The 27170-nt window shown below is 46.3% G+C and overlaps 1 protein-coding gene across 9 annotated transcripts in view; it reads right to left on the bottom strand.

Annotated features, from left to right (window-relative positions):
* Positions 1 to 2780: 2780 nt before the first annotated feature.
* Positions 2781 to 27170, bottom strand: part of FRMPD3 (FERM and PDZ domain containing 3) — a 148387-nt gene continuing 123997 nt past the window's right edge. For all 9 annotated transcript variants that reach the window (XM_035288125.3, XM_078362994.1, XM_078362992.1 and 6 more), the window contains 3 exons: positions 25283 to 25427; positions 9939 to 10760; positions 2781 to 7753 (listed from right to left, as the gene is read on the bottom strand). In XM_035288125.3, the coding sequence (XP_035144016.3) occupies positions 4695 to 7753; positions 9939 to 10760; positions 25283 to 25427 (4026 nt within the window). In that variant the 3' untranslated portion in view covers positions 2781 to 4694. The remainder of the gene's footprint in view (positions 7754 to 9938; positions 10761 to 25282; positions 25428 to 27170) is intronic.

The raw sequence follows: 27170 nt of genomic DNA, 5'->3' as shown, positions 1-27170 counted from the left end.
CATCACACAAACACCAGAACACGTCCCTGTTATGCTGGAGTGTGGCACAAACCAAGGACTTGGTGCGTGGATGTGTGGGCCTGTGTGGCAGTCACTAGTAATGCTCATTTGAAACAAGCAGTTCTGTACCTGCAAGAAGGCAGGCTTCATAATTTCCACTTTACAATGGCTTCTAGCAGGTCAGGACATTGAACCCAAGAAACCTGCCTGGAGTCCAGGACATTTCTCCAGTGGCCAGGACTGAATCCTTAGAGTTCATTTCCTCCCACTCCACAGAGGACCTCCACCTCGCTCCAGATGTATACCCACAGTCTGGCCTCCAGGCTGCAGGATGAGGAATGGGATGTGGTTATTACCTTCATCCTACTGACTGTTTGGAGGAATTCGATCCTAAGACATAAATGTATGCCCTTTCCCAGTGCTCGCAGTTGAGCCTCCCCTGCCCCTTTGGCAGCAAAAATTCTGGCTGAGGTAGGTCCTTTCAACTCATTGCTGATGAAATTACCTATTACCCACAGTGTCTTCACAACAGCTTGAAAAAAATGTGATTGTGCCAGCACCCACTAGCATTTTGGGCCCATGCCAACAGTATGAACCCATTTTTCTTTAAGTGGCTGTAGTCAGATAGGTAGGAGTCAAGCTCTGGGGTACTTGGATGGGGCAACTGGAGAGCATCAGCTTCAGGTTCAGGTTGAGGCCAAAGATGGCAAGGAAGACACTGGTGGGAATATGGCCTCTCCCTGCACTCCCAGATACTGCAGAGAATGATCCAGGGTCTGCAGAAAGGGAGACTGTCAGCTACCACAGGAGAGTTTCAGGAGCTTTTGGCAAGTCATTAGCGAAACTCAGCTGAGTTGGTGGGAGATGGATGGTGGCCCCAACTCCTCGTCTTTTGATAGGAGGATGCCAGGCTGTTTAGCCATGTCCAACTACACTGCCCCAGATCAACCATTCCCAGAGGAGACAGAGACCTTCTCACTCGCACAGAAGTCTGGGATGGCTCTCTCATGACAGTCATCTCATTCAACACTCATTCATTCTGCAAATATTTATTTGAATACCTACTATGTGCCAGGTACTGTGGGGGTGGGTACCCAGGGTGTAAAACTAAATCAGAATGCTTTCTGACTTTAAGGAGCTACCAGTATAGTTAGTGCAGGGTCTTAGGGCTCCCAAGTTTTTAGACTGTCCAGTTGGGTCATTTTGAGTGGTAGTGGGGTTCGCTTTATCGTAGCATTGACTCACACTGAACACCTTAGTGTTTTGGTACAGTATGCCTGGCAGGCTGCATCCAGAAGAGCTCTGCCTACAGTCCAAAGGCTGCTGCCTGTGGTTCTCTCCCATGTGCAAAGAGGAGTTTTGGCTTGGTGTTGGGGAACATGCAGAGAAGTCCAGCCTGTGTGCCCCTGGCTCCTGCTCAGTGCTCTGCTTCCAAATCTCTTTAGCCATAACCTTTGCAGACATGGGGAAAAAAAGTCTGTACACCGAGTATGGTAGCTCATGCCTGTAATCCCAACACTTTGGGATAACGAGCTGGGTAGATCACCTAAGTCAGGAGCTTGATACCAGCCTGACCAATATTGTGAAACCCTGTCTCTACTAAAAATACAAAAATTAGCCAGGCGTGGTGGTGTGCGCCTGTAATCCCAGCTACTAAAGAGGCTGAGGCAGGAGAATCGCTTTGAACCTGGGAGGCGGAGGTTGCAGTGAGCCAAGATCACACCACTGCGCTCCAGCCTGGGTAACAGAGCCAGACTCTGCCTCAAAAAAAAAAAAAAATTAGCTGGGCATGGTGGTGGGTGCCTATAATCCCAACTACTCAGGAAGCTGAGGCAGGAGAATCGCTTGAACCCAGGAGGCAGAGGTTGCAGTGAGCTGAGATGATGCCATTGCACTCCAGCCTGGGTGACAGAGCAAGACTCCATCTGAAAAAAAAAAAAAAGAGCTTGTGATCAATCTTTAGAAGTGACTAATTAGGATCACTGTACACGATTGTGTAGTTTGTATACCCAGCCAATGAGGCAAGGGGGCTGGGCAGGGCTGAAATTATCAAGCCATGTGCCCATCACACAGAGGGTTTCATGGGCAGCAGGGAGAATCTTTTTCTAATTTGGACAAAGATGCCTCATAGGCTAGTGGAGACCCGTAAGTACCAGAAGAATATTAGGAAACAGGAGAAACAAAATAATTTCTCACCCTTGGGTAACACTGAAGAGCCAGAAGAATTAGCCCTGATTAAGGTCCTGATGCTCCCATCCTATGAAACAATCCCTCCCACCCAACTACATGGCCGGAGGCTGTTGCAAGGGACTCCATAGCCTAAACTGTGAGGCAGTCGGGCTGCACTCTGAGAACAAGAAGGCACGGTTCAGATGGAGAGGCCCCATTTCCCAACTCTAGTCTGAGGGTTGGCCTAAAATCCTAATTCTCAGGCCATCTGATATGCTAGGCACACAGCACACTGTGTTTCTTCACATGCCCCCCCTCCAACCTTTCAGCTATGAGGTCACAGCCATGGTGGCCAGGTGAGCCAGAGGCCCTGTCAAGAGAAAGAGGTAGACAACTTCCAACTCCTGTGAGAAACAGGAGGCTTCAAAGAGGAGTAAAGGGGATCCCCTGCATCTTGGGGAGGTGGCAGGAACAGGGTTCTTAGCTCTCATCACCCACCAGGGCCCAGTACATGGGAGCAGGGGCCCAGGAGGAGCACACAAAGGGCCACCACCAACCAACAATTCAAGGACACAAGGACACCCACAAAGAGGCACTGCAAAGACTTATTGGGATAGTAGGATGAATAGATTTAATCACTCTTGCTTGAAAAACATGACATAAATTAGTATATATATATAATTTATATATTTTATGTAGTATATATACTATATACAGACATTAGAAAATGTTTCCTTTCTGTGAGGCTGAGGGAGAGGTGAAAGATGGCGGTGAAATGACACAGGCAGGGGCTGAGTGGCGAAGGTGGGAGAAGAAGAAGACCACGTCAGCACTCCAGCTTGCAGTGGCTGAGGGGAAAGGATTCCCCACTGGCGGCATCTCTGGCCCATTCAACAACTTGGTCCTGGGGGAGGAGAAGCAAGGAAGTGAGGGGCTAGCTTCTGCAGAAGGAGCTCCCCTCCTCCTTGCGGGGAGAACTCACCACTCAGGGAGACTTTATTGCACTAGGGGCTACCAAGGATGGGCAGAGGTTAAGCACAGTGTACATCTTTATAAAACTCACATCAGAATGAAAGATTTCACATGGGCCTCTCACACAGTGATGAAAGAGAGGCAAACGCAGGGCACGAGGGTATGGGAAATGGGGAGATATGGAGAGGTGGACGAGAAGCAATCTATACAGAAGAAACATTGGCTTTCTTTGTTCCCTACAGTGGGACAGTTGGTAGGGACTCCGTGTCTTCACTCCCAGGAAGGTTGCGGGGGTGGGGTGGGGTGGGGGAGGGTTGGCAGCGGTGTCAGCGGTGGTGGTGGTGGCGGCAGCGGCGGCAGCGGCAGCGGTGGCAGCGGCAGCGGTGGTGGCAATAGGAGGCGTGTGTCAAGGTGGATGTTAAACAGTGTGAATTCCCTTCCAGATGGCTCCAGAGAGGGAGAAAGAGGTGCAGGACTGCACCGGGTAAGGCGCTCAGCTTCTTTTCTTAGAGAGACAAATCCACAGGGTCAATACACAGCCAAAAGCATATACTCAGGATTAACATATCACGATAGCTTCCAGAAGTTTAAGATATAGTCATCAACACCCCTCCCACCCCTATCCCCTTCCCCCCTCCCCCCACCCCCCTCCCCAATCCACAGCTAAGTCAAACTCCTAAGGACAGTCTGTCTGGTAGAGAGATGTTAAGAGAGGAGCCTCACGCCTGTAGCAACAGCCCTGCGCTGGGCTGGGCTGGGCCAGGCGGGCTCCTAGGCCTGCCACTGGGTCTCCCCAGGCAGACGTTTTTACCAGGTACCTTACCCAAAACGAGTGGGGTGATCCCAGATGCTTGCTCCCTAGTGGACTGAGCTGCCCTGCCCATCAGTGAGGGGCAGGGCACTTTGGGGATGGCTGGTGTGGAGCTACTGGACCTGGAGGTGAGGGCTCCCCAGGCTGCCAGCCTGTTGGGTGGCTGCAAACAGCCTAGTGCAGCTGTTTTCTGCAGGTATCTCACCCAGGTTCAGGCCTCAGGGTGGCACCTACCAGTTGAGTGTGCGCCCAGGGTGGTTGGGCACATCTGGACCGAGCGCCCTCTCTCCTCGACTTGGCGCTGTGGCCTGCTGCTACTGCCACTGCTCCCAGCAGGCTAGCTGATGCCACGAGGAGCTCAAGGCCTGAGGGTCTGCTTGCAGGCCTTGGCTCCCCCAGCGCCCAACATGGATTGAGCAGGAAGTGAGCCTGATGTCACCTCTCAGCCCCAGAGAAGAGATAAAATACAGCTCTGCTGTGAGAAGAGTGACAAGGGGCCTTTGCCCTCACAGTGAGGCGCAGATGCCGGGGGAAGGGGTGAGGACACCCAGGGCGGCAGCTAAGCCTGCAGCCCTTAAGAGAGAGCCTCAATCAAGGGAGTTTCCACTCCCTGGAGACTGATGGGCTCTTGGACCCTGACTAGCCCACCAGACACACACACTCACCACAAGATGCAAGGACCGCAAAGAAGCTCAAACCTGGGGCCGTGGTTGGGGAAGGGGGACAGGTGTGGGCAGATGCCCTACTTAATAAGGGTTTTTAAGGAGTGGGTGAATGTGCTCATAACAGTCGCCGAGGTTGGGGAGCCTGGTGGGTGCTCCGTGGCTGCCCCTGCAGCTGCTGCCGTCTGCTGCTGCTGCTGCTGCTGTTGTTGCTGCTGCTGTTGCTGCTGCTGCTGTTGCTGCTGCTGCTGCTGGTTAAGGTTCCGGGCTGTGGACTCCTCAGCTGCACGCAACAGGAAGGTGTAGTTCCTCACCACCTCTTCTACCTTGGCCAGCAGCTCTTGGCGCTGGGCCTCGGAGCGCACGATGAAGACCAGCCGCACGAAGGTCTCAATGAGGCTGCTCAGCACCTGGAAGCTGCCCGTGATGGCTGCCAGCATGTGAGTCGGGCTCTTGTCCACATTGGCCACACGGCGGCAGGAGGCCCGGAGCTCCTTGAACTTGAGAGCTAGCTCGAGCTTATACTCAGAGATCTGAGAGACATAGGGTTTGGGGGCACGGGCCTCAGGGCTGGCCACACACTGCCGCAGGACTGTCAGCAGCTCATTGGTGTCCAGTCGGGCAGCCAGGAAGCCATCAGGGAGGCCATAGGCATGGGCCCTCAGAGCGTTGATCTTGGCCAGGCTCCCCTCAAAGGTGGACACACGGAGGTCAATCTCCTGAGTGCGGGAGGCCTCAGGGCTGCTGCTGCTGCAGGTGGCAGCATCCAGCACCTGCAGGGTCCTGCTCACCACAGGTACCACCTGCTCATCCAACTTCATGCCGGGCAAGATCTTCATGGGGATTGAGTAGGAGAGCTCATCCTTGCCATCACTGGCATCATCTGCCATGTCACACTTGCGGTAATAGAAGCAGTAGCGAATGGAGCAGCACTTGCTGCTCTCACTGTCCTCGTCTAGATCGGCAGGCTTCCGGTACACCTCCTCGGGCAGTGAGAACACGGCCATCTGTCTGGGGCCTTTGGTCTCCGGGGCAACCTGGACATAGGAGGGGTCTCCCAGGGTTGGTGACTCCAGAGACCTGCTTTTGGGACCCAAGGTTAGGGGAAGGCTTGCCTCTACCTCCTTGGCCTCCCTGGGCAGCATGCCCAGGGGCAGATGTGGGTAGACATCCGAGGTCAGTGAGGCCCTGTCACCCTGGTCCAGCTCACTGATACTGTAGCGGCGCATCAGTTTCCTGTAATTGGGAGCTCCCAGACACTCGCCCCCTGAGGCACACGTGGTCAGGCACGAAACACCACTCTCGGGGTCTGATCGACACTCTCGGGATTCCAGGCTGGTAGAACGAATGCGCCGGACATTGATGGGGCTGCTGAGGCTCATGCCTGGGCTAGCCTCTGGCTGCCTCTGGGTAGGGAGGACTCTGTCCCTTTCCCTACCCCGGAGGCTGGGCACTGGTGTCTGGGCGGCTTGTGGCCGGCCCCCCCGGCAGATGCGCTTGCAGTCACAGCTGCGCCTCTGCTCGCGGGACATGCCAGGCCCCTGCTGCACAGGGCTGCTGCGGAGCTGGCAGCTACAGCGGCCAGGCGCTGGAGGTTGCAGGTACTCAGTGCCTGGCAGCTCCCCCTGGCTTGGTGGTTTTAGAAGTTCCTCAAGGAACTCCAGCTCATACTGCTTTACCTTCTGCAGCTGGGCCTGCCGTTCATCTGTCTCCTTCTTCTGGCGGGTTGGAAAGGTGGCAGAGAATAAATTGCGTAGCCGGAAAGGACCTCGGGATGACTTGGGCTTTGCAGGGCCTTCAGAGGTCGAGTGGGCTCCATTGAGGGTTGTTTCAAGCTTCCTAGAGGGCATAGTGCTCACCTGCCGGCTGGCAGCCTGAGACCTCAATGGGCTCTGGCCTCGAGGTTGGCAGCTGGGGCTCTGGCCTCGAGACTGGCTGATGGGGCTATGGCCACGGGGCTGGCAGCTGGGGCTGTGGCTTCTCGAATGGCAGCTGGGGCTCTGCAGAGCCATAGGGTAGCTAGCTCGGGGAACCAGGCCGGTCTCTTCAAGCTTGCTGCTTTTGGGTGTGCTTTCCAGTTGTGCCTTCTCCCCTTGGCTGGAGATGGTGCCCTGCTTCTGTAGGATGGGCTTACCACCCTCTGGCCCACCTTTGCCTGCCACCTCTCCTGTAGCTTGCTTGCCCACTGACTCTCGGCTTGCTCGAAAAAGATAGCTTTTGGGAGGGAAACTTTGAACAGGCAGCCTGTCCTCCTGTGGGGAGAGGTGCAGGCTGTCAGCCCGGCTGCCTGTGGGTGCTCTGGAGCTGGAAGAGACCTCTGTGCCCAGCTGAGGCTGAGAATTCCGTGAGGTCTCTGGAGCACTGGGGCTCATTTTGAACTTCAAATTCTTATTGGCATTGCTGCTCATCATGCTAACCTCTGGTCTCCCCATGCCGGCCTCCAGCCTTCTCTCACCCCTGCTGGGGGCATTTCCCAAAGCCCCACCAGGAGTGACAAGACTCTTACTGTGAACCACCTGCTGTAGGGCTGCCGAGATGATGGCTGGGGTCACACTGCCCTTTGGGTCCAGGATAAGCTTGGGGCTCAACCTGACCTCCTTGGGCAGGTTCTCTCTCAGCTCAGAGACCTGCTCTTCACTGAGGGATGATGTAGCCGTTCTCAGTGACATCTCTAGGCCTGCCCTAGTGTGGCCAGGCCCTTTGTCCTCAGGAACTGGGGACAGCAGGCTCAGATTCTTCTGTTCACTAAGCTGTGGGGACAGTGCTGGGTGCACTGCCAAGGAGTATGTTCGTTCTCCCTGTGCCTGGCCCTCTGACTGGGGTAGCTTCCTCCGGGCGCCGGGCGGGCCAGAACTCTGGCCTGTGGCAACCGGCTGGAGAGATTGGTTGGGATCTGGGCGCCCGAGAGAGTAAGGAGCCGTGAGAACAGCCTGGGCTGCACAGCTCTGGATCCGGAAGGGCAGGTCCTTGCGGGCAAGGAGGCTGTCCTTGTTGAGGTGCTGGGCCAGGAAGTAGGTGGTGTTCTGGTGCTGTTTCATGGCTGACATCATCTCTGACATGTCCGTGAGCTCTGAAGAGTTGGTTTCATGACCCGAGTCCAGCGATGATTCAGGAGTGATTGTGGCCAGCACAATCAGACCTGGAGGAACAGGGATAGGGCTTGTTACGCTTACTGAAATCAAGTTCTTTTCCAGCTCTACACGGTTGTCCCTCGGTATCCATGGGAGATTGGCTCTAGGACTCCCGAAGATTCCAAAACTTGCAGATGCTCAAGTCCCTGATATGAAATGGCACAGTATTTGCATGTAACCTATGTACATCTTCCCACGTACTTTAAATCCTCTCTGGATTACTTATAATACCTAATACAACGTATATGCTACGTACAGTTGTTATACTGTTTTGTTAGGGAGTAGTGACAAGAAAAATCTGTAGATGTTCAGTATAGACATATTTCTTTTTTTTCGAATATTTTTGATCTGTGGTTGGTTGAATCATCGGATGCAGAACCCTCAGATACGGAGGGCTGACTCTTTAGAGAGTGCATGGAGGCCAAGGTTAGCCAGCAGTATTTCCAGCTGGAGAAAACCAGTCAGGCCTGGTGAGAATGCAGGGCTGAAGGTGGGCGGAGTGGAGGGGAGGGGACAAAGAGGGGAAAGCTGTAAGAAGGGGGTGAAAGACTGGAATCCAAAACAGAAACAAAAGAGGTGGAGAGGGGATCTGGGCAGTTTGATGGCAAATTACCATGCAAATCACATGCAAAACACCATGCTAATCACAACTATTTTTAGATTCAACAGCTAGGACATTTTTGTTAATTATCCTAAAGGGGGCTGGCAAAGAGAGGCCCCTCTCTATCCCTCCTCATCTGGCCAGGCCGGCCTACAGTCATTGCAGCTGAGGCCATTTAGCTGAGCTTGTCTGCTCTCCAGCAGCCACATGGGACTCAAGCCTGGGAGCAGCTAGCACTCTCTCCAGACTTGAGCAAAGAGAAATGCCAGCTCTGGGGGCCAAATACACGGGGGCTGCCCAATGTCAAGGGTGTCCTCACACACAGAAAAGGCAGGTTCCCTCAGACCCCAATCCCTTTACCCTCCCTGTCTACACTTTTCCCTGCCTCACATGCTTTCTCATGGTCCCTATTCCTCCCTATTCTTTTTCTGTTGCTGTGTCATTTACCTCTTCTCTTTTTTTTTCTTTTGAGATGGAGTCTCACTCTGTCACCCAGGCTGGAGTAGGGTGGTGAAATCTTGGCTCACTTCAATCTCCACCTCCCAGGTTCAAGTGATTCTCTTGCCTCAGCCTCCTGAGTAGCTGAGAAAACAGCACACCCAGGTGCTTTTTCTCTTTTTAGTAGAGACAGGATTTCACCATGTTGGCCAGGCTAATCTTGAACTCCTGGCCTCAAGTGATCCACCCACCTCAGCCTCCCAAAGTGCTAGGATTACAGATGTGAGCCGCTGCGCCCAGCCCTCTTCTCTTTTTTTTTTAAGGCGTATATGTATGGAGGGACATTTGTGTGACTATGGGTACATGTCTAATATGAGTTTGTCCACAAGATGGATGTACGTGTGTCTGTAACAGGGAACAGCATGCATGTTGTACGATTCTCCTACTAACTAATATGTTGCAACAATAGCGACCACTTACTGAGGCCTTACTGTGTGCTAGGCAGTGCTTACGTGCTTTGCATGAATGATTTCATTCAATCCTTATGACAACCCCATGTGATAGAACTACTGTTATAAAACTCATTTAAGATGACAAAAATGAGGCTCAGAGAGAGTAAGTGCCTTGCCAAAGGTTACACTGACAATGATTGAAGAAACCAGGACTTGGGTGGATCTGATTCAGAGCCCATGTTCTTAGACAGGATAAAGACCTCAGCAGTGAACAGTGATGGTCCTTGGCTCCCCGGGTCCCAGTTCACTAGGTAGCAAGTTGGTAGTTTCGCTTTACTTTCAATCATGTGCATGCTGGATGTTCTTCGCCTGTCTTCTACATCTCTCACAGTTTTTCTCTGATCCCCCAACCTGGCTTGCATCCCTAGTTGTCATCACCCCAATCCTTGCAATCTATCTGTAAGGCATTTCCAAAGAGATGCAATGGTGAGAGCCAGAACTCTAGCTAGAGCTGAGCAGCTGCTCCCTACTGTAACATGGATGCTCCTCTGACCCTATCTAAACAACCTTTGTTTGGTCCATCCACTTCCCTGACATATCTCAGTGACTCTAACATCTACTTGTGAAGACAAAAATGTTACCTACTGGCCCTTCCTGGACAGGAGAAGGGAGAGGAAAGAAAGAGAAGGAATGGGTCATTACCTGCAGCCTGTGGGGGTGGTGGGTGTGGTCCATCCTCGGATGCAGCCAGGGCTTCCAGAGCCTGCAGAGTGGACACCAGGGCATCATCTAGCTCCTGGGCATGATCTCGAACTGTCCGGGTCTGCACACTGTCAATCAATGTCACTGGAATCTCATCGTAAAGAAGCCCACGCAGGTGGCGTCCTTGCTCCTGGCTCTGGACAGCCCGGCGCTTGGGGTCATCCTCATCAGAGCTGTTGTCTCGGAAACCAGGGGGTGGGGCAGCAATGGCAGGCAACAGAGAAGTTGTCTCATCTTCCTCCTCCTCCTCCTCCTCACTCCCAGGTGGTGGGAGGGACATCAAATCTACTATATTGTCACGAGAGGAGCCAGGCTTCCCACCTTTGCGAGGGCCCAGCTGCTCCTGGAGTTTTGCTTTGCAAGAGTCACAGTAGAAATTCAGGGCTTCAGCCCCAAGGGAATTGTCCAAGGTGTAGGACCGGGCCCTGCTGGCACAAGGCTCGTGGTCTAGGCTAGCTGCATCAAAGTCATCGGGGACTACCTCATAACCTTGGCCAGAGCTTTTGGATGTGGGGTCAGACTTGGTCCGGGGCCTGGTCTCCTCAAAGAATATTAGGTTCTCGTTGACATCTGTCCGGCTTTCCTGCTCCTTCCTTTGTTCCCGCATATGGAGGTAGCAGAAGCTGACAAGCTCAGAGTCGGCAGGCGGGGGAGTGCAGCGGCTCGATTTCCTGGGGCTGGTGCCCACGCTGCCCACATAACTACTCTCCTTTTTCCCCAGGTGGCCCCCAGTGACAGGGCGGTGGGCGCTGTGCATGTAATCTAAACCCAGAAAGAGAATCAGCAGATGAGCCTGGTGCTGAGGAATGTGACTGAGCTTTCTTGCCATCTCTGGCTCATGTCTCCGCAGCACGACCAAGTGGCAGGTCCCAAGATAAAGCATTACCTGGCTGCCAGAGATTAGGGGTAGGGAAGTTGACAAGCTATGCTACTGCTGACCCTGAAAGTAGAGTGAGTAGAGTCTAATAACCTGAGCTGCTAATGGCCCCATCACCTCTGAAATGGTAAAAGGCATGGGGTATGGTAAGGGTGGGAGTGAACACCTTAGTTTAGGGCCTGGTATCCGGGCGTAGCTGGACTCTTACATGGAAACTCCTGGTCTGCGAGTCAGCAGTAAACGTATGTCCCCATTGGAACTGTTCCTGCCCCTGCCCCCACCCCTTTTCAGAGGTTTTCCAACCACAAGTGCTCTGTTGTTCCTGTTATCTTGAATCTCTTCTAGCAGAAGGAAATAGATCTGACAAGTTACTAATGCTTTAGTCGGAACCTGTTAAACAGACTACATAGAATGCCGAAGAGTTTGCATTTCAAAGAGGCCTGTTCATGGAGGGATCCTAAAAGAATAATGCCATATAGCAGAATTCCAGGATCTGAATGTGTAAAGTATATGAGAGATAGCTGGGATGTCATATGCGACAGGAGGGCAGGGGAAGCATTCTTATAATTCTTCAAATTTTATTCCTTTCTGTATTCATGAAGGGCCAGCCCTACCTGCCACACATACATGTGGCAAATGCTCTCAGCAGCCACTCTTAATGATGGTAGGTGTGTGCATCTGAGAATTATCTATAGCAAATGCTTTATCTGTGAATAGCTTCTCTCACTGTTTTTGGAGTCCTTCCCCATGTTATCTATGAGAATATACTCAGACTACAGCCAGAAAGATGACAAACAAGCACTAAGTTAGGCCCAGGTCCTAATATACATGATCCTACTTAATCTTCATAACAACCCAATGAGGTAGTTATTATCATCCCCATTTTACGGAGAAAGAAACTGACTCACCTAAGGTTACACAGACCGAGTAGTAGACTGGATTTGAGCCTAGGTCTGAAGGACTTCGAAACCTGTGTTTTTAGCCATTACCCTTAAAGCTCATCATGGTGGTCAAGATGCTGGAAAACAAGACTTCAAAATGCCTCTCAAACTCCAGTTTGACAGAGTCAGTGTGCCAGTGTTGTCTTTCACTAGAGCTCAGACCTATGACAAAACCACAGCACTGGCACCTAGCAACAAAACCCCCACATACAGGAAGAAAAAACTGATAGAATTGAAGGGAAAAATACACAATTCAGCAACAGTAGTAGGAGACTTCAATATTCCGCTCTCTTTGCTTGCTTTTTTTTTTAAATCCCTGAGATGGAGTCTCACCCTGTTGCCCTGGCTAGAGTGCAGTGGTGTGATGATCTCAGCTCACTGCAACCTCTGCTTCCTGGGTTCAGGTGATTCTCCTGCCTCAGCCTCCTGAGTATCTGGGATTACAGGCACCTGCCACCACACCCGGCTAATTTTTTGTGTTTTTGTTAGAAATAGGGTTTCACCATGTTGGCCAGGTTGGTCTCAAACTCCTGACCTTAAATGATCCACCTGCCCTGGCCTTCCAAAGTGCAGGGATTACAGGCATGAGCCACCCCATCTGGCCAATACTCCACTTTCAATAATGGATAAAACAACTAAGCAGAATATCAACAAGTAAACAGAGGACCTGAACAATACTATAAATAAAAATAGACCTAACCAAAAACTGTAGAACTGTCTACCTGACAGTAGCAGAATAGACATTCTTCTTAAGTGCATATGGAACACTATTGTGAAGGTGTAAATAAATCTTAGTAGACTTAAAAGGAATAAAATCATACAAAATATATTTTCTGAGCACAACATAATTAAATTAGAATTCAATAACAGAAGGGAGTCTTCGAAATTCACAAGTAGAAATTAAACAAAACTCTCCTTTAGAATTTTTTTTGATACAGGGTCTTGCTCTGTCACCCAGGCTGGAGGGTAGTGGTGCGATCTTGGCTCACTGCAACCTCCATCTCTTGGGCTCAAGTGATCCTCCCACCTCAGCCTCCCAAGTAGCTGGGATTACAGGTACCTGCCACCATGCCCAGCTAAGTTTTGTATTTTTGGTAAACATGGGGTTTCACCATGTTGGCCAGGCTGGTCTCAAACTTCTGGTCTCAAGTTATCTGCCTGCCTCGGCCTCCCAAAGTGCTGGGATTACAGGCATGAGCCGCTGTGCTCAGCCAAAACACTCTTAAATAACCAAGGTGTCAAGGAAGGACTCACAGGAGAAATTTGAAAATACTTTGAGATGAATAAAAATGAAAATACAGCATACCACAATTTATGGGATCTAGCTAAAGTATGTATGTATGTATGTATTTATTTATTTGAAACGAAGTTTCACTCTTGTTGCCTAGGCTGGAGTGCAGTGGTGCAATCTCAGCCCACTGCAACCTCTGCCACCTGGGTTCAAGAGATTCTCCTGCCTCAGCCTCCCAAGTAGCAGGCATTACAGGTGTGCACCACTATGCCCGGCTAATTTTGTATTTTTACTAGAGATGGGGTTTCACTATGTTGGTCAGGTTGGTCTCAAACTCCTGACATCAAGTGATCCACCCACCTTGGCTCCCAAAGTGCTGGGATCACAGGAGTGAGCCACCATGCCAGGCCTACAATAGTTCTTAAAGGGGAAATCTATAGCTGAAAGTGCCTAAGTTAAAAAAGAAGAAAGATTTCATATGAATTACCATAAACTTCCACTTCACCTTAAGAAACCAGAAAAAGAAGAGCAAACTAAATAGAAAGAATGAATAAGACCTACTATTTGATAACACAATAGAGTGACTATAGTCAATCATAACGTAATTGTACATTTAAAAATAACTAAAAGGGCCAGAGTGATCAGACAAGAGAAAGAAATAAAGGGCATCCAAATCAGTAAAGAGGAAGTCGAATTGTCACTGTTCACCGATGATAAGATCATATACCTAGAAAACTCTGAAGACTCATCCAAAAAGCTCCTAGATCTGATAGATGAGTTCAATAAAGTTCCAGGATACAAAATCAACGTACACAAATCAGTAGCATTGCTATACACCAACACAGTGACCATGATGAGGATCAAATCAAGAACTCAACCCCTCTTATAATAGCTGTAAAAAATTAAAATACTTAGGAATATACCTAGCCAAGGAGGTAAAATACCTCTACAAGGAAAACTATAAAACACTGCTGAAAGAAATCATAGATGACACAAACAAATGAAAACACAGCCCATGCTCATGGATGGGCACAATCAATATTGTGGAAATGCACATACTGCCAAAAGCAATCCGCAAATTCAGTGCAATTCCCATCAAAACACCATCACCATTCTTCAGAGAACTATAAAAGACCATCCTAAAATGTATATGGAACGAACAAAGAGCCTGCATAGCCAAAGTAATCCTAGGCAAAAAGAACAAATCTCGAGGCATCACATTACCAGACTTCAAACTATACTACAAGGCATGGTACTAGTATAAAAGTAGGTACATAGAGCAATAGAACAGAATAGAGAACCCAGAAATAAAGCCAAATACAGCCAACTGATCTTGGACAAAGCAAACAAAAACAAAGTGGGGAAAGAACACCCTATTCAACAAATGGTGCCGGAATAATTGGCAAGCCACATGTAGAAGAATGAAACTGGATCCTCATCTCTCACCTTATATATAAATCAACTTGAGATGGATCAAAGACTTAAATCTGAGACCCCAAACCATAAAAATTCCAGAAGATAATACTGGAAAAAGTCTTCAGGACACTGGCTTAAGCAAAGACTTTATGACTGAGAACCAAAAAGCAAATGCAACAAAAACAAAAATAAATAAATGGGACTTAATTAAACAAAAAAGCTTCTGCACAGCAAAATAAATAATCAGCAGGGTAAACAGACAACCCTCAGAGTGGGAGAAAATCTTTGCAACCCATGCATCCTACAAAGGACTAATATCCAGAATTTACAAGGAGCTCAAATAAATCAGCAAAGAAAAAAACCAAACAATCCCATCAAAAAGCTGGCTAAGGATATGAATAGACAATTCTCAAAAGGAGATACACAGATGGCCAATGAGCATATGGAAAAATGCTAACATCACTAATAATCAGGGAAATGCAAAGCAAAATTACAATGCAATACCACCTTACTCCTACAAGAATGATCATAATTTAAAAATAAAAAAATGATAGATGTTGGTGTGGGTGTGGTGAAAATAGAACACTTTTACACTGCTAGTAGGAATGTAAACTAGTACAACCACTCTGGAAAACAGTATGGGGATTCCTTGAAAAACTAAAAGTAGATCTACCATTTGATCCAGCAACCCCACTACTGGGTATCTAATCAGAGGAAAAGAAGTCATTATATGAAAAAGACACTTGCACATGCACATTTATAGCAGCACAATTCACAATTGCAAAAATATGGAACCTGCCCAAATGCCAATCAATCAACAAGTAGATAAAGAAAATGTGGTACAGCTGGGCACAGTGGCTCATATCTGTAATTCCAGCACTTTTGGAGCCGAGATTGCACCACTTCACTCCAGCCTGGGCAACAGAGTGAGATTCCATCTCAAAAAAATTAATAAATATTTTAAAAAATTTAAAAAAGAAAATATGGTGTGTGTGTGTGTGTGTGTGTGTGTGTGTGTGTGTATGGATGAGACTGGGTACATTCAGGGTGGTATGACTGTAGAGTAAAACGTGGTAAACACAAACAATGGAATACTACTCAGCCATAAAAAGCAGTGAAATAATGGCATTTGCAGCAACCTGGATGAAGTTGGAGACTATTATTCTAAGTGAAGTAGCTCAGGAATGGAAAACCAAACATTGTATGTTCTCACTTGTAAGTGGGAGCTAAGCTATGAGGATGCAAAGGCATAAAAATGATAGGATGGACCTTGGGGACTTGGGGGGAAGGGTGGGGGGGTAAGAGATAAAAAGTTACACATTGGGCACAGGGTATACTGCTCAGGTGTTGGGTACACCAAAATCTCAGAAATCACTGAAGAATTTATCCATGTAACCAAACACCACCTGTTCCCTAAAAATCATTGAAATAAAAATAACATAAAATAACTAAAAGAGTATAATTGGATTGTTTGTAACACAAAGAAAGGATAAATGCTTGAGAGGATGGATTCCCCATTCTCCATGATGTGATTACTTCACATTGCATGCCTATCTGAAAACATCTCACGTGCCCCATAAATATATAAGCCTACTATGTACATACAAAAATTAAACGCAAAACAAAAATAAAGGCAGAAAAAGAATAGCAAACAACCCAAAGCAAGCAGAAGGAAATTCATAGAGGATAGAAAAACAATAGGGAAAATCAATGAAACTAAAAGTTGGTGCTTTGAACAGGTCAGTACCATCAACAAACCTTTAGTTGAAAAGATCAAACAAAAAAGAGAAGACTCAAATTATTAAAATCAGGAATGAAAGAAAGAATATCACTGCTGACCCTACAGATATGGAATTGATTATAAGAGAATATGATGAATAAGTTTATAACAACTGGATAGCCTAAATAATATGAACAGATTCTTAGAAATATACAATTTGGGGCCGGGCGCGGTGGCTCAAGCCTGTATTCCCAGCACTTTGGGAGGCCGAGGCGGGTGGATCACGAGGTCAAGAGATCGAGACCATCCTGGTCAACATGGTGAAACCCCGTCTCTACTAAAAATACAAAAAATTAGCTGGGCATGGTGGCGTGTGCCTGTAATCCCAGCTACTCGGGAGGCTGAGGCAGGAGAATTGCCTGAACCCAGGAGGTGGAGATTGCGGTGAGCCGAGATCGCGCCATTGCACTCCAGCCTGGGTAACAAGAGCGAAACTCTGTCTAAAAAAAAGAAATATATGATTTGGGCCAGGCACAGTGGCTCACGCCTCTAATCCCAGTACTTTGAAAGGCTGAGGCGGGTGGATCACCTGAGATCAGAAGTTCAAGACCAGCCCAACCAACATGGTGAAACCCCGTCTCTACTAAATACAAAAAATTAGCCAGCCATGGTGGCACATATTTGTAATTCCAGGTACTCAGGAGGCTGAGGCAGAATTGTTTAAACCTAGGAGGTGGAGGTTGCAGTGAGTCGAGATTCTGTCATTGTACTCCCGCCTGGACAACAAGAGCTAAACGCTATCTCCAAAAAAAAAAAAAAAAAAAGAAATATACAATTTGCCAAAACTGATTCAAGAAGACAGAAAATCTGAATAGACAATAATGGGAAAAGAAATTGAGATCAGAATTAAAAATCCTCCCTCACCCCCAAAAAAGCCCAGACCCAGATGACTTCACTAGTGGATTTTACCAAATGCTGAAAGAAGCACTTATACCAATCCTTCACAAACCCTTCCAAAAAACAAGGGAAGAGAACACTTCTTAACTCATTGTATGAGGCCAGTACTATCTTAAAGCAAAACCAGACAAAGATGTCATAAGAAAACTACAGACCAATGTCTTTCATGAATACAGACACTAAGTTCCTCAGCAAAATACCAGCAAACTGAATTCAGCAACATCTAAAAAGAATTATACACCATGACCCAGTGGTGTATAAATACTAACAAAGTGAATCCAGCAACATATAAATAGAATTATACACCATGACCAAGTGGGATTTATTGCAGTAATGCAAGGTTGCTTTAACATCCAAAAAATCAATATAAGACACCATGTTAATAGACTAGAGGATAAAAAACTACATGATCATCTCAACAGATGCACAAAAACATAAATAAAAACGTAAATCTACCACCCTTTCATGAAAAAACACTCAATAAACTAGAAATAAAAGGGAACTTCCTCAATATGATAAAGGTTATCTATATAAAACTCACAGCTAACATCATACTTGATTCAAATGAAAGGATAAAAGCTTAGATCAGGAAGAAGATCAGAATGTCCATTCTCACCATTTCTTTTTTCTTTTTAAGTCTGGGGTCTGTCCAGATAGTCTCACCACTTCCATTCAACACTATATATAAGTGAAAGTTCTAGCTGGGGCAATTAGGAAATATAAGACATCCAGATTAGAAAGGAAAAAAATAAAACTATCTCTTGCAGGTTACAAGTTCAATATACAAAAATCAATTCTATTTTTATACACTAGCAACAAACAACCTGAAAATAAAATTAGGAAGCCCTTCTATTTACAATAACATAAAAAAGAAAAAAATAGTTATAAATGTACTTATTTTTTATTATTTAAACCATATTTTACTTACTAATTTGTCTTTTTAAAATTTGACTTTTTTATTATTTAACTAGCTATAAATTTAAAAAGGAGGAGCAGGTGGGGTCAAGATGGCCGACTAGAAATCCTGTCTCTATTAAAAATACAAAAATTAGCCGGGTGTGGTGGCATGTGCCTATACTTCCAGCTACTCGGGGGGTTTAGGCAGTAGAATCACTTGAACCTGGGAGGCGGAGGTAGCAGTGAGCCAAGACTGTGCCACTGCACACCAGCCTGGGCAATAGAGTGAGACCCTATCACACAAAAAAAGAGAGATTGCAGGCCAATATTCAACATTCTTAAAGAAGACCCTGTATAGCCAAGACAATCCTAAGGATCTCCTATTCAATAAATGGTGCTGGGAAACTGGCTAGCCATATGCAGAAAACTGAACCTGGACCCCTTTCTTACACCTTATACAAAAATTAACTCAAGATCGATTAAAGACTTAAATGTAAAACCCCAAACCATAAAAAATCTAGAAGAAAACCTAGGGGGACATTTGGGAAATAGGCATGTGCAAAGATTTCTTGAGAAAAACACTAAAAGCAATTGCAACAAAAGCCAAAATTGACAAATGGGCTCTAATTAAACTAATGAGCTTCTGTACAGCAAAAGAAACTATCATCAGAGAGAACATGCAACCTACAGAATGGGAGAAATCGTTTGCAATATATCCATCTTATAAAGGTCTAATACCCAGAATTTACAAGAAACGTTAACAAATTTACAAGAAAAAAACCATAAAAAAGTGGGCAAAGAATATGAACAGACACTTCTCAAAAAAAAAAAAAAAGACATTTATGAGGCGAAAAAAAAAAACCATGAAAAAAAGCTTACCATCACTGATCATTAGAAAAATGTAAATGAAAACCACAATAAGATACCATCTCACGCCAGTCAGAATGGTGATTACTAAAAAGTCAGGAAACAATATATGCTGGTGAGGCTGTGGAGAAATAGGAATGCTTTTACACCGTTGGTGGGAGTGTAGTTTAGTTCAACCATTGTGGAAGACAGTATGGCAATTCCTGAAGGGTTTATGACCAGAAATACCATTTGACCCAGCAATCCCATTACTGGGTATATATACCCAAAGGAATATAAATAATTTACTATAAAGACACATGCATACATAGGTTTATTGCAGCACTATTTACAAGAGCAAAGTCATGGAACCAACACAAATGCCCATCAATGATAGACTGGATAAAGAAAATGTGATACATATACACCATGGAATACTATGCAGCCATAAAAGAGAATGAGTTCATGTCCTTTGTAGGGACATAGATGAAGCTGAAAACCATCATCCTCAGCAAACTAACACGGGAACAGAAAACGAAACATCACATGTTCTTACTCATAAGTGGGAGCTGAATGATGAGAAAACATGGACACAGTGTGGGGAACAACACACACCAGTTACTCTTGGGGGCTTGGGGGTGAGGGGAGGGAACTTAGAGGACGGGTCAATAGGAGCAGCAAACCACCTTGGTACACGTATACATATATAGCAAAGCTGCATGTTCTGCACATGTATCCTGGAACTTAAAGTAAAAAGAAATAAAAAAGAAGAAAAATAAAAAAGGAGCAAGATTTGTACACTGAAAACTATAAGACATTTATGAAAGAAATTAAGGGAGATTTAACTAAATGGAAATATATTCTCTGCTTATAGATTGGAAGACTTAATAAATATTGTTATAATGATAGTACTTTCCAAATTGATCTATAGATTCAACAGTCTCTATCAAAATCCCAGCTGACTTTGTCGAAATTGACAGCTAATTCAAGAATTAATATAGAATCACAAGAGACCCAGAATAGTCAAAACAATTTTGAAAAAGAAGTACAAAGCAGGATGACTCACTCTTTCTGATTTCAAAATTCACTACAAAGCCATAGTAATCAAGACCGTATAGTGATGGCATACGAATAGACATATAGATCAAGGCAGTAGAATTCAGAGTTCACAAATAACCCCTCACATTTATGGTGAAATAGTCCAATTTAAAAATGGACAAATGATTTGAATAGATATTTCACTAAAGAAGATATACAAGTGGCCAATAAGCCCATGAAAAGATGTTCAACGTCATTAGCCATCAGGAAACTAAATCATAAGCATAATGAGCTACCACTTCACACACACTATGACAGATGCATTAATAAATAAAAAGATGGCCAGGTGTGGTGACTCATGCCTGTAATCCCAGCACTTTGGGAGGTCAAGGTAGGCAGATCACTTGAGGTCAGGAGTTCAAGACCAGCCTGGCCAACATGGCAAAACCCCATCTCTACTCAAAATACAAAAAATTAGCCAGGTATGGTGGCACATGCCTGTAGTCCCAGCTACTCTGAAGGCTGAGGCAGGAGAATTGCTTGAATCCAGGAGTCAGAGGTCACAGTGAGCTGAGATTAGGCCATTGCACTGCAGTCTGGGTGACAGAGTGAGACTCTGTCTCAAAAAACAAACAAAAAGAGCAAAAAAGGGTGCTCTGTATTGTGAAGGGACTTTATGTGCTGTATCATCTCACACAGTCCTGTCAAATTCCTCATGAAGTAGATGATAGTATTATCCTTATTTTACAGATGATGAAATTGAGACTAAGTTTCTGGCATTTAGTCATAATCACTTAGTTAAGATATGGCAAAACAGGGACTGGAACCCAAGTCTGTGTAACTTCAGATCTCAAGCTCTTGCAATTTTCCATAAACCATATTGCCCCTTTAAACACGGATTCAATAAGTGGGGTTGGTTCAGGCCTTATCGGGCTTTACCGTATCTAGGGAACTCTGGATCAGTGGGGGAAATATTATTTAATTACCCTCCATCCAGGCCTCTGAGACTTAGGATAAGTGCTGCAGGGGAGCACTCAGTCAAGAGTATGAACTATAAGTTTATGATGTCTCTTTACCCCAAGACATTGTCCACAGGTCCTGGGGATGTACCAGGTGCTAACTACCTATGAGACAGCTGAACAATCAGGATAGCCAGTCTGCTGATAAGCTGCCATCAAAGGTAGCTCCCAGCAGCATTCCCAATAAGCAGATGGTGACTCCTCTCAGGCAAGGGCTGGAGTTCTAAGAGTGGCTTCCCTCCCTGCAAGATGGAAACATCTCTAAGCGCTAGACTGTCCAGGCCAAGTAATGCCCTGTCCATCACTTGGTAATATGACTTCCAGATCAGAGGACAAAATGTTCCTGGAGAAGCCCAAATCTCCTCCTGGCAGAAGATTAGAAATGCCAGTAAAGCCAGGTGCGGCTGGCTGATGTCTGGAACAATATGCCTCCCAGATTGCAAATATGTTGTAAATTGCTCATCAGCTTTCCCCAAGGGGGCTGCCCTAGTCTATCCCTCTGTACTCAGTCACTTAGAAGACTGACTAGAAAAAAATGCTTGCAAAGAACACGATGGTGATTCAACTGGAATTATGTTTGAAAACATGCAGTCTATTTTTATATATAAAACATACGGTCAGTGTGACATTGACTCAACCAGCATTCTAGTACTTGATCCTGTTCTCTTCTATAGTCCAATAATCACTGGTTTATATAACGACGACCTAGAGGCCTTGCAAGAACCTCATGTTCTTTCTGAATCAACCAAAACAAAGTCTATTATGTTCAGTCTTACTTTAGTACTTCGTACATGTTGCTGGATTTTAACTACATGAAAATTGGTAAGCCACTCATAAGATATATAGTAGCATTAACCAAAATATTTAATTCACCAGCCCAAACTGTTTTCTAACAATGGTAGAGGATGTAGAGTGAGTTCCTCCAACTGAGGCCCTAACTGGAGCCCTCAAAGCCTTTTTTCTTGAATTGCCTGAGGATACAGGGAGCTCAGGGCTGCAGAAAGATGGTAGCTGCCTTTGGGTTGCCCACCACCTCATTACAGACAGAGAACTGGCATTTTTCTGGGCCTTTCTCTGAGCTAAGAGCCTTCCTGGGCTCTCAAACCCAGGGGCTGTTCTGTTGTATCTGTTGAATCTCTCATATATAAATGCAAAGGTACTTACCTTATTGGCCTTATCTTTTTAATCATCTGTCTATATTTCCCCTCTACTAGATTGTAAGCTATGTGAAGGCAAGGATCATAGGGACCATGTCTGTTATTCATGGTTGCATCTTCTGCACCTGGCATGATGAGTGCTTGGTTTGTTGAGTGAATAAGTGTAGTACCTTTGGTGAAGCTACAGATAAAGCCCAAGAAGGACTCTCTTCCCTACTATGTTCCCATTCTTTTTTTTGTTGTTTCTGAGACTTGAAGGAAGGTGATGTTTTCACTTTCCCACTTGCTGCTTTAACTTCATTCTGTAGGCCCAATAGGCTGAGCCCTGAGTTGGACTTGCTAACAACTAGCAGCTGCTGTGGGACAAGAATAGAGCTGGCCAGACCTCTCCCTCCCTTTCCTGAGAGACCAGGACCTAAGTGGGCTGTGGCTTTGGACCCTGGGAGAAAAGCCCAGATGAGGTTGGGAGGATGCCTATTCTCTACTGGCTTTTGTTAAGGAACAACAGTTGGCATTGGGGCTTCTGTTCTGGACTGAAAGTAAGGCCTGGTGTAGGAAATTGATTTCAATTTTGGACCTTGGTCCTAAAAGTCTACAACACCAGGAACTGATAATCCCTTCACTGTAACCTGAACAGAGGTCTCCTCAGTGGTGCCCTTCCCTTCTTAGAGGCCATGAGACAAAATGTGCACACCAAGTCCTAGAACTTTGCTGGGGCAGTGGCAGCTCAGTGAACTCAGGTAGAGCCATGAGGCTCACTCCACCCCACTCCACCCACTAACAGCACCTAGTAGTTCACAAATCTAAGAAATGGGGCCCAAGCATTAAACCATACACCTGGGGAGATGATGCCTAGTTCAAGTTCTCATGTTTCTGACCAGAAGAGATAGGGAAGGAAGAGCAGAACTTTCTCTAGGTCTCTACCCCTGAGCTGATTATTTCTACCCCAAGAAGGAGAAATACTGCAAAAACAGAGACATCACAGTGGTCCATCTGGCTCCTGCATGGACACAGTGGCCCTGTGCTAGAGGCAACCTGAGCCCCCATATTTCTGCAGGCCCAAGACAGTTCTCAGGAGCCAGGAAGGTGGCGGCAGGGGGGTGTTCCAAAGCCATGCTTAGCCCGTAGAGAATGCAAGGAAACAGATTTGCCTTTGGAAAAGCAACACAGAATGTTGGAATGTGTTCAGTGAGACTACAGGAACACAGGAAGCACATATCCCTCTTGTGCCTGGTGCCACTATCCCCAGAGCCCCAGAGCCCCCTTGGTACCACTATGCCCAGAGCAAGGGGAATACTTGGGGCTAGCATTGGCTAGGGTGTTGATGGTATGACAAATAACCATTTGTTAGACAGGGTGGGACTACAGAGCCACCTGCAGTGCCTTTTGAAAATGTATTCCCCCTAAATAATCTTCACTGTCATATTTTGTCCTTGGCTGGGCTCCAGGTTCTTCACTTTATCTTCCCTTTTCCTTTTCTTCCTCTCTAGCCTGCTCAGTATGAGGTAGAGTTTACTTGGATGGAATTCGAGAGAGGAAGACCAGAAGTAACAGTGCTAATGCTAATGTTGGCTTTTCCATCATTCAGCCATCTGTAGGTTTGCTAGTATGGCCACCTCTTCAGAGCTGTTCACCTGGAGACACGCAGCAACTCAGCCCCCTGGTTTCTCACTATTCTGTCATTTCCTTTCCTTTTCTATGTGGAATCTCTTTCTTTCTTTTCTTTTTAATTTCTTCCTCAACCAAATTATGGAAATGTGGAATCTCTTTCATATGCCTTGGGACCACCTCTCCTTTCCCAAATCTGTGTTTGGCAGATTGCCATTTAGTTCCTGTAGACAATGTCATAAGATGTAAACTCAGCCGTGTCATGATGACAGTGATGAAGAGACAAGAGATGAGAAGATGTGTATGGGTCGGGGGTGTCCACAGCCCTTTAGGTCTGGGTCATCCATCAGGAGTGTGTTTCTGCTCTCAAACACCTCAATCGATATCTCATCTGACTACTGTTTTTGTTTGTTTTTCGGAGGGAGTCTCACTGTGTTGCCTAGGTTGGAGGACAACGGCAGGATCTCGGCTCATTGCAAACTCTGCCTCCTGGGTTCAAGCAATTCTCCTGTCTCAGACTCCCAAGTAGTTGGGATTACAGGGACTCACCACCACATCTGGCTATGTTTTGTATTTTTTTTTTTTTGAGACAGTCTCACTCTGTCACCCAGGCTGGAGTACAGTGGTGTGATCTCGGCTTACTGCAACCTCCGCCTCCTAGGTTCAGGTAATTCTCCCGCCTCAGCCTCCCAAACAGCTGGGACTATAGGTACATACCACCACACCCGGCTAACTTTTGTACTTTTTGTAGAGACAGGGTGGCACCATATTGGCCAGGCTTGTCTCAAACTCCTGACCTCAGGTGATCCACCCACGTTGGCCTCCCAGAGTGCTGGGATTACAGGTGTAAGCCACCATGCTTGGCCTATTTTTTTGTACTTTTTTTTTTTTTTGTAGAGATAGTGTTTCACCATGTAGGTCAGGCTGGTCTCACTCCTGATCTCAAGTGATCTGCCTGCCTTGGCCTCCCAAAGTGTGATCTGACTACTCAGAAAACCCACAGCCTTGAAGAAAGAAGAAATAGTCAAGCAGCAAGGGCAAGTGGACTGAGAGTATTCAGCATGTGAGGAGTGCAACTACTGGGTGTCAGTCTTAGATCCACTCATGATTTGTGGGTGCTAGGTAGGGGAGCACTTACTGCATCTATGTGAGCCTTAGGTCTAATACATGGAGTACCTGCTCTTTGAGTCACCTCTTTTTCCTCACACCTTAATACTCATTTTCATCTCCACTTCATATGAGCCAGAAAACCTGCAAATATCCTCTAGCTCTCTGCACCTGTAAAGCTTTGCCTTAGATCCAATGCAATTATTTAATCATCTCTATTTATCATGTTTGCTCTTTTAATCATACATTCATTGGCTGACTCAATCACAATGTTGTCACAGGTATCCTTTGTAGAACAGGTACGTGTGAAGGCCAGCTGTCTTTCCCACTGGGCTATGCCAGCTAGAATACTGGCAAATCAGGCACTGTGGGCACGGGGTGAACACTAAGGCAGAGAAGTTCTTCCCTCCGTGTCTCCAGGGTCCAAAGGGCCTCTGACACACGAAAAACCAACCGAGGTTGAGCCCTACCTGCCTTGATCATTGGAGGTGGAAGGGGCTGGCTGGCAGGCCTGGAGAAGACCATCTTCCTGGAATCCAGCAGGAGGCGGCAGTACCCCGCGATCAGGCAGGCAAAATTGGTGGCTTCGGGCCACTCCATCAACAGCACCAGAGGCTGCAGAAGATAAGGGAATAAACATGAAGACATGGGAAGGAGGGAGGCAGATACATTTCCAGAAGCATGGTAGCTAGGAAAAGACGACTTGCATAGTTACAGGAACCATACTTTCTGAACCAAAAATTGAGGCACATGGCTTGACGAATAGTTTCTTCTGATTCGAGAATTTCTTTGTAATAACCTCTTACCCAGGTATCAAAATTAAGTCAACCTTTAATTATACATTTAATGAACTACCTTTGCTGAAAAGGACTAAAATTATATAACTTCGTGTGACTGCTATGTAGCTGTATTTGTGTTTGCCAGGGCTCAGCAGATGTACAGGCCAGCTGGGAGAGCGGGGGTAAAGCTAAGAATCTAGGTTAGACTTCAGAACGGCCTGGAACACCCTCAATTCTAAGCCCCTTGGATGCAAGAGCTATGTCTTGCTCATCTTCACATGTCCCTTTAACACCCAGAACACCTCCCTGGACATAGAGGAATCTCTGTGGAATCTAGTTGGAACTCTGCCTTTTGAGCCAAAGTCTTTCCGGCCTGAAGCTCAACTTGGAGTGTCATGCTCAGCTGGGTGTAGTGGCTCACACCTGTAATCTCAGCATTTTGGGAGGCTGAGCTAGGCAGATCATCTGAGGTCAGGAGTTTGAGACCAGCCTGGTCAACATAGTGAAGCCCCGTCTCTACTAAAAATACAAAAAATGACAGGCACCTGTAATCCCCGCTACTCAGGAGGCTGAGGCAGGAGAATCGCTTGAATCAGGGAGGTGGAGGTTGCAGTGAGCTGAGATCACACCACTGCACTCCAACGTGGGTGGTAGAGTAAGACTTCATGTCAAAAAAAAAAAAAAGTCACGCTCTATCCCCTTTCCTTTATTTCCCTGTGTCCTCGAGATGTTAATTAGTGTTTCTTAAAAGAGTTCCTTGGTCAAATATGTTTGTGACATTGGGTTAAATAACACTATGCAGACAGATTTACTATGAGAATTCTTAAGACCTTTTAATATATAGTTGTGTACTGGGAAACCACAAAGGACAGGCTTTAGTATTCTAAGTATTCTGAATTTATTTGACCTCAAAGATCTATTTTTATTGAACATCTCATAGTAACAAGATTGTTGTGTTGTTGTTGCTGTTAACCCACCTTGGGAAATACTAGCATATATTGTTGACTTCTGTTCCTAACTCTAAATTAGTCAGATTAGTCCTGGGGTTAACTGGTTAACTGTTTAGAGATGAGGCAATGCTATTCAAGAAAATCAGCACCATTTCAAGAAAACCTATTAGTATCTGCATTATAATTTTAACTGTGGCTTGATTAAGCTTGAGTGAGACTGAGGTCAGCCTTGGGGACATTCTCCTTGGAATAGGGCCATGGTTTCCAGATAAAGACCACTGAAGACTAGCTAAAGAGGGAGCCATGGGGCTGTGGATCACCCAGACCAGGTATTAAGAACCAGGAGAATTAGGCAGGGGAAATGAGGTCCTTCTCTGACAAATGAGGAGCCTACTGCAACAGTCTAGGAGACAGGTAGTTGGGGCCTCCACTAGGGTGGTGGCTAGTCCAGTAAAAAGGAAGGGACATTATGAAGACCTGCTAGAACTTGATCACTAACTAGATTAGCCTTCTTTGTCTGAATCACCATTACCTTGGGCACAATTCTGATTCCAAACCAGCTCAGCTGTTAGCTAAAGTTGCACCAGTTTTCTTTTTCCCAGGATTCCAACAGAGAGCCTGAGATAAAT

This window comes from Callithrix jacchus, chromosome X, assembly GCF_049354715.1.
Source record: "Callithrix jacchus isolate 240 chromosome X, calJac240_pri, whole genome shotgun sequence".
Classification (NCBI taxonomy): Eukaryota; Metazoa; Chordata; class Mammalia; order Primates; family Cebidae; genus Callithrix; species Callithrix jacchus.
Note: the sequence above shows the minus strand (reverse complement) of the source record. Positions and strands in the feature narration are given on the sequence as shown.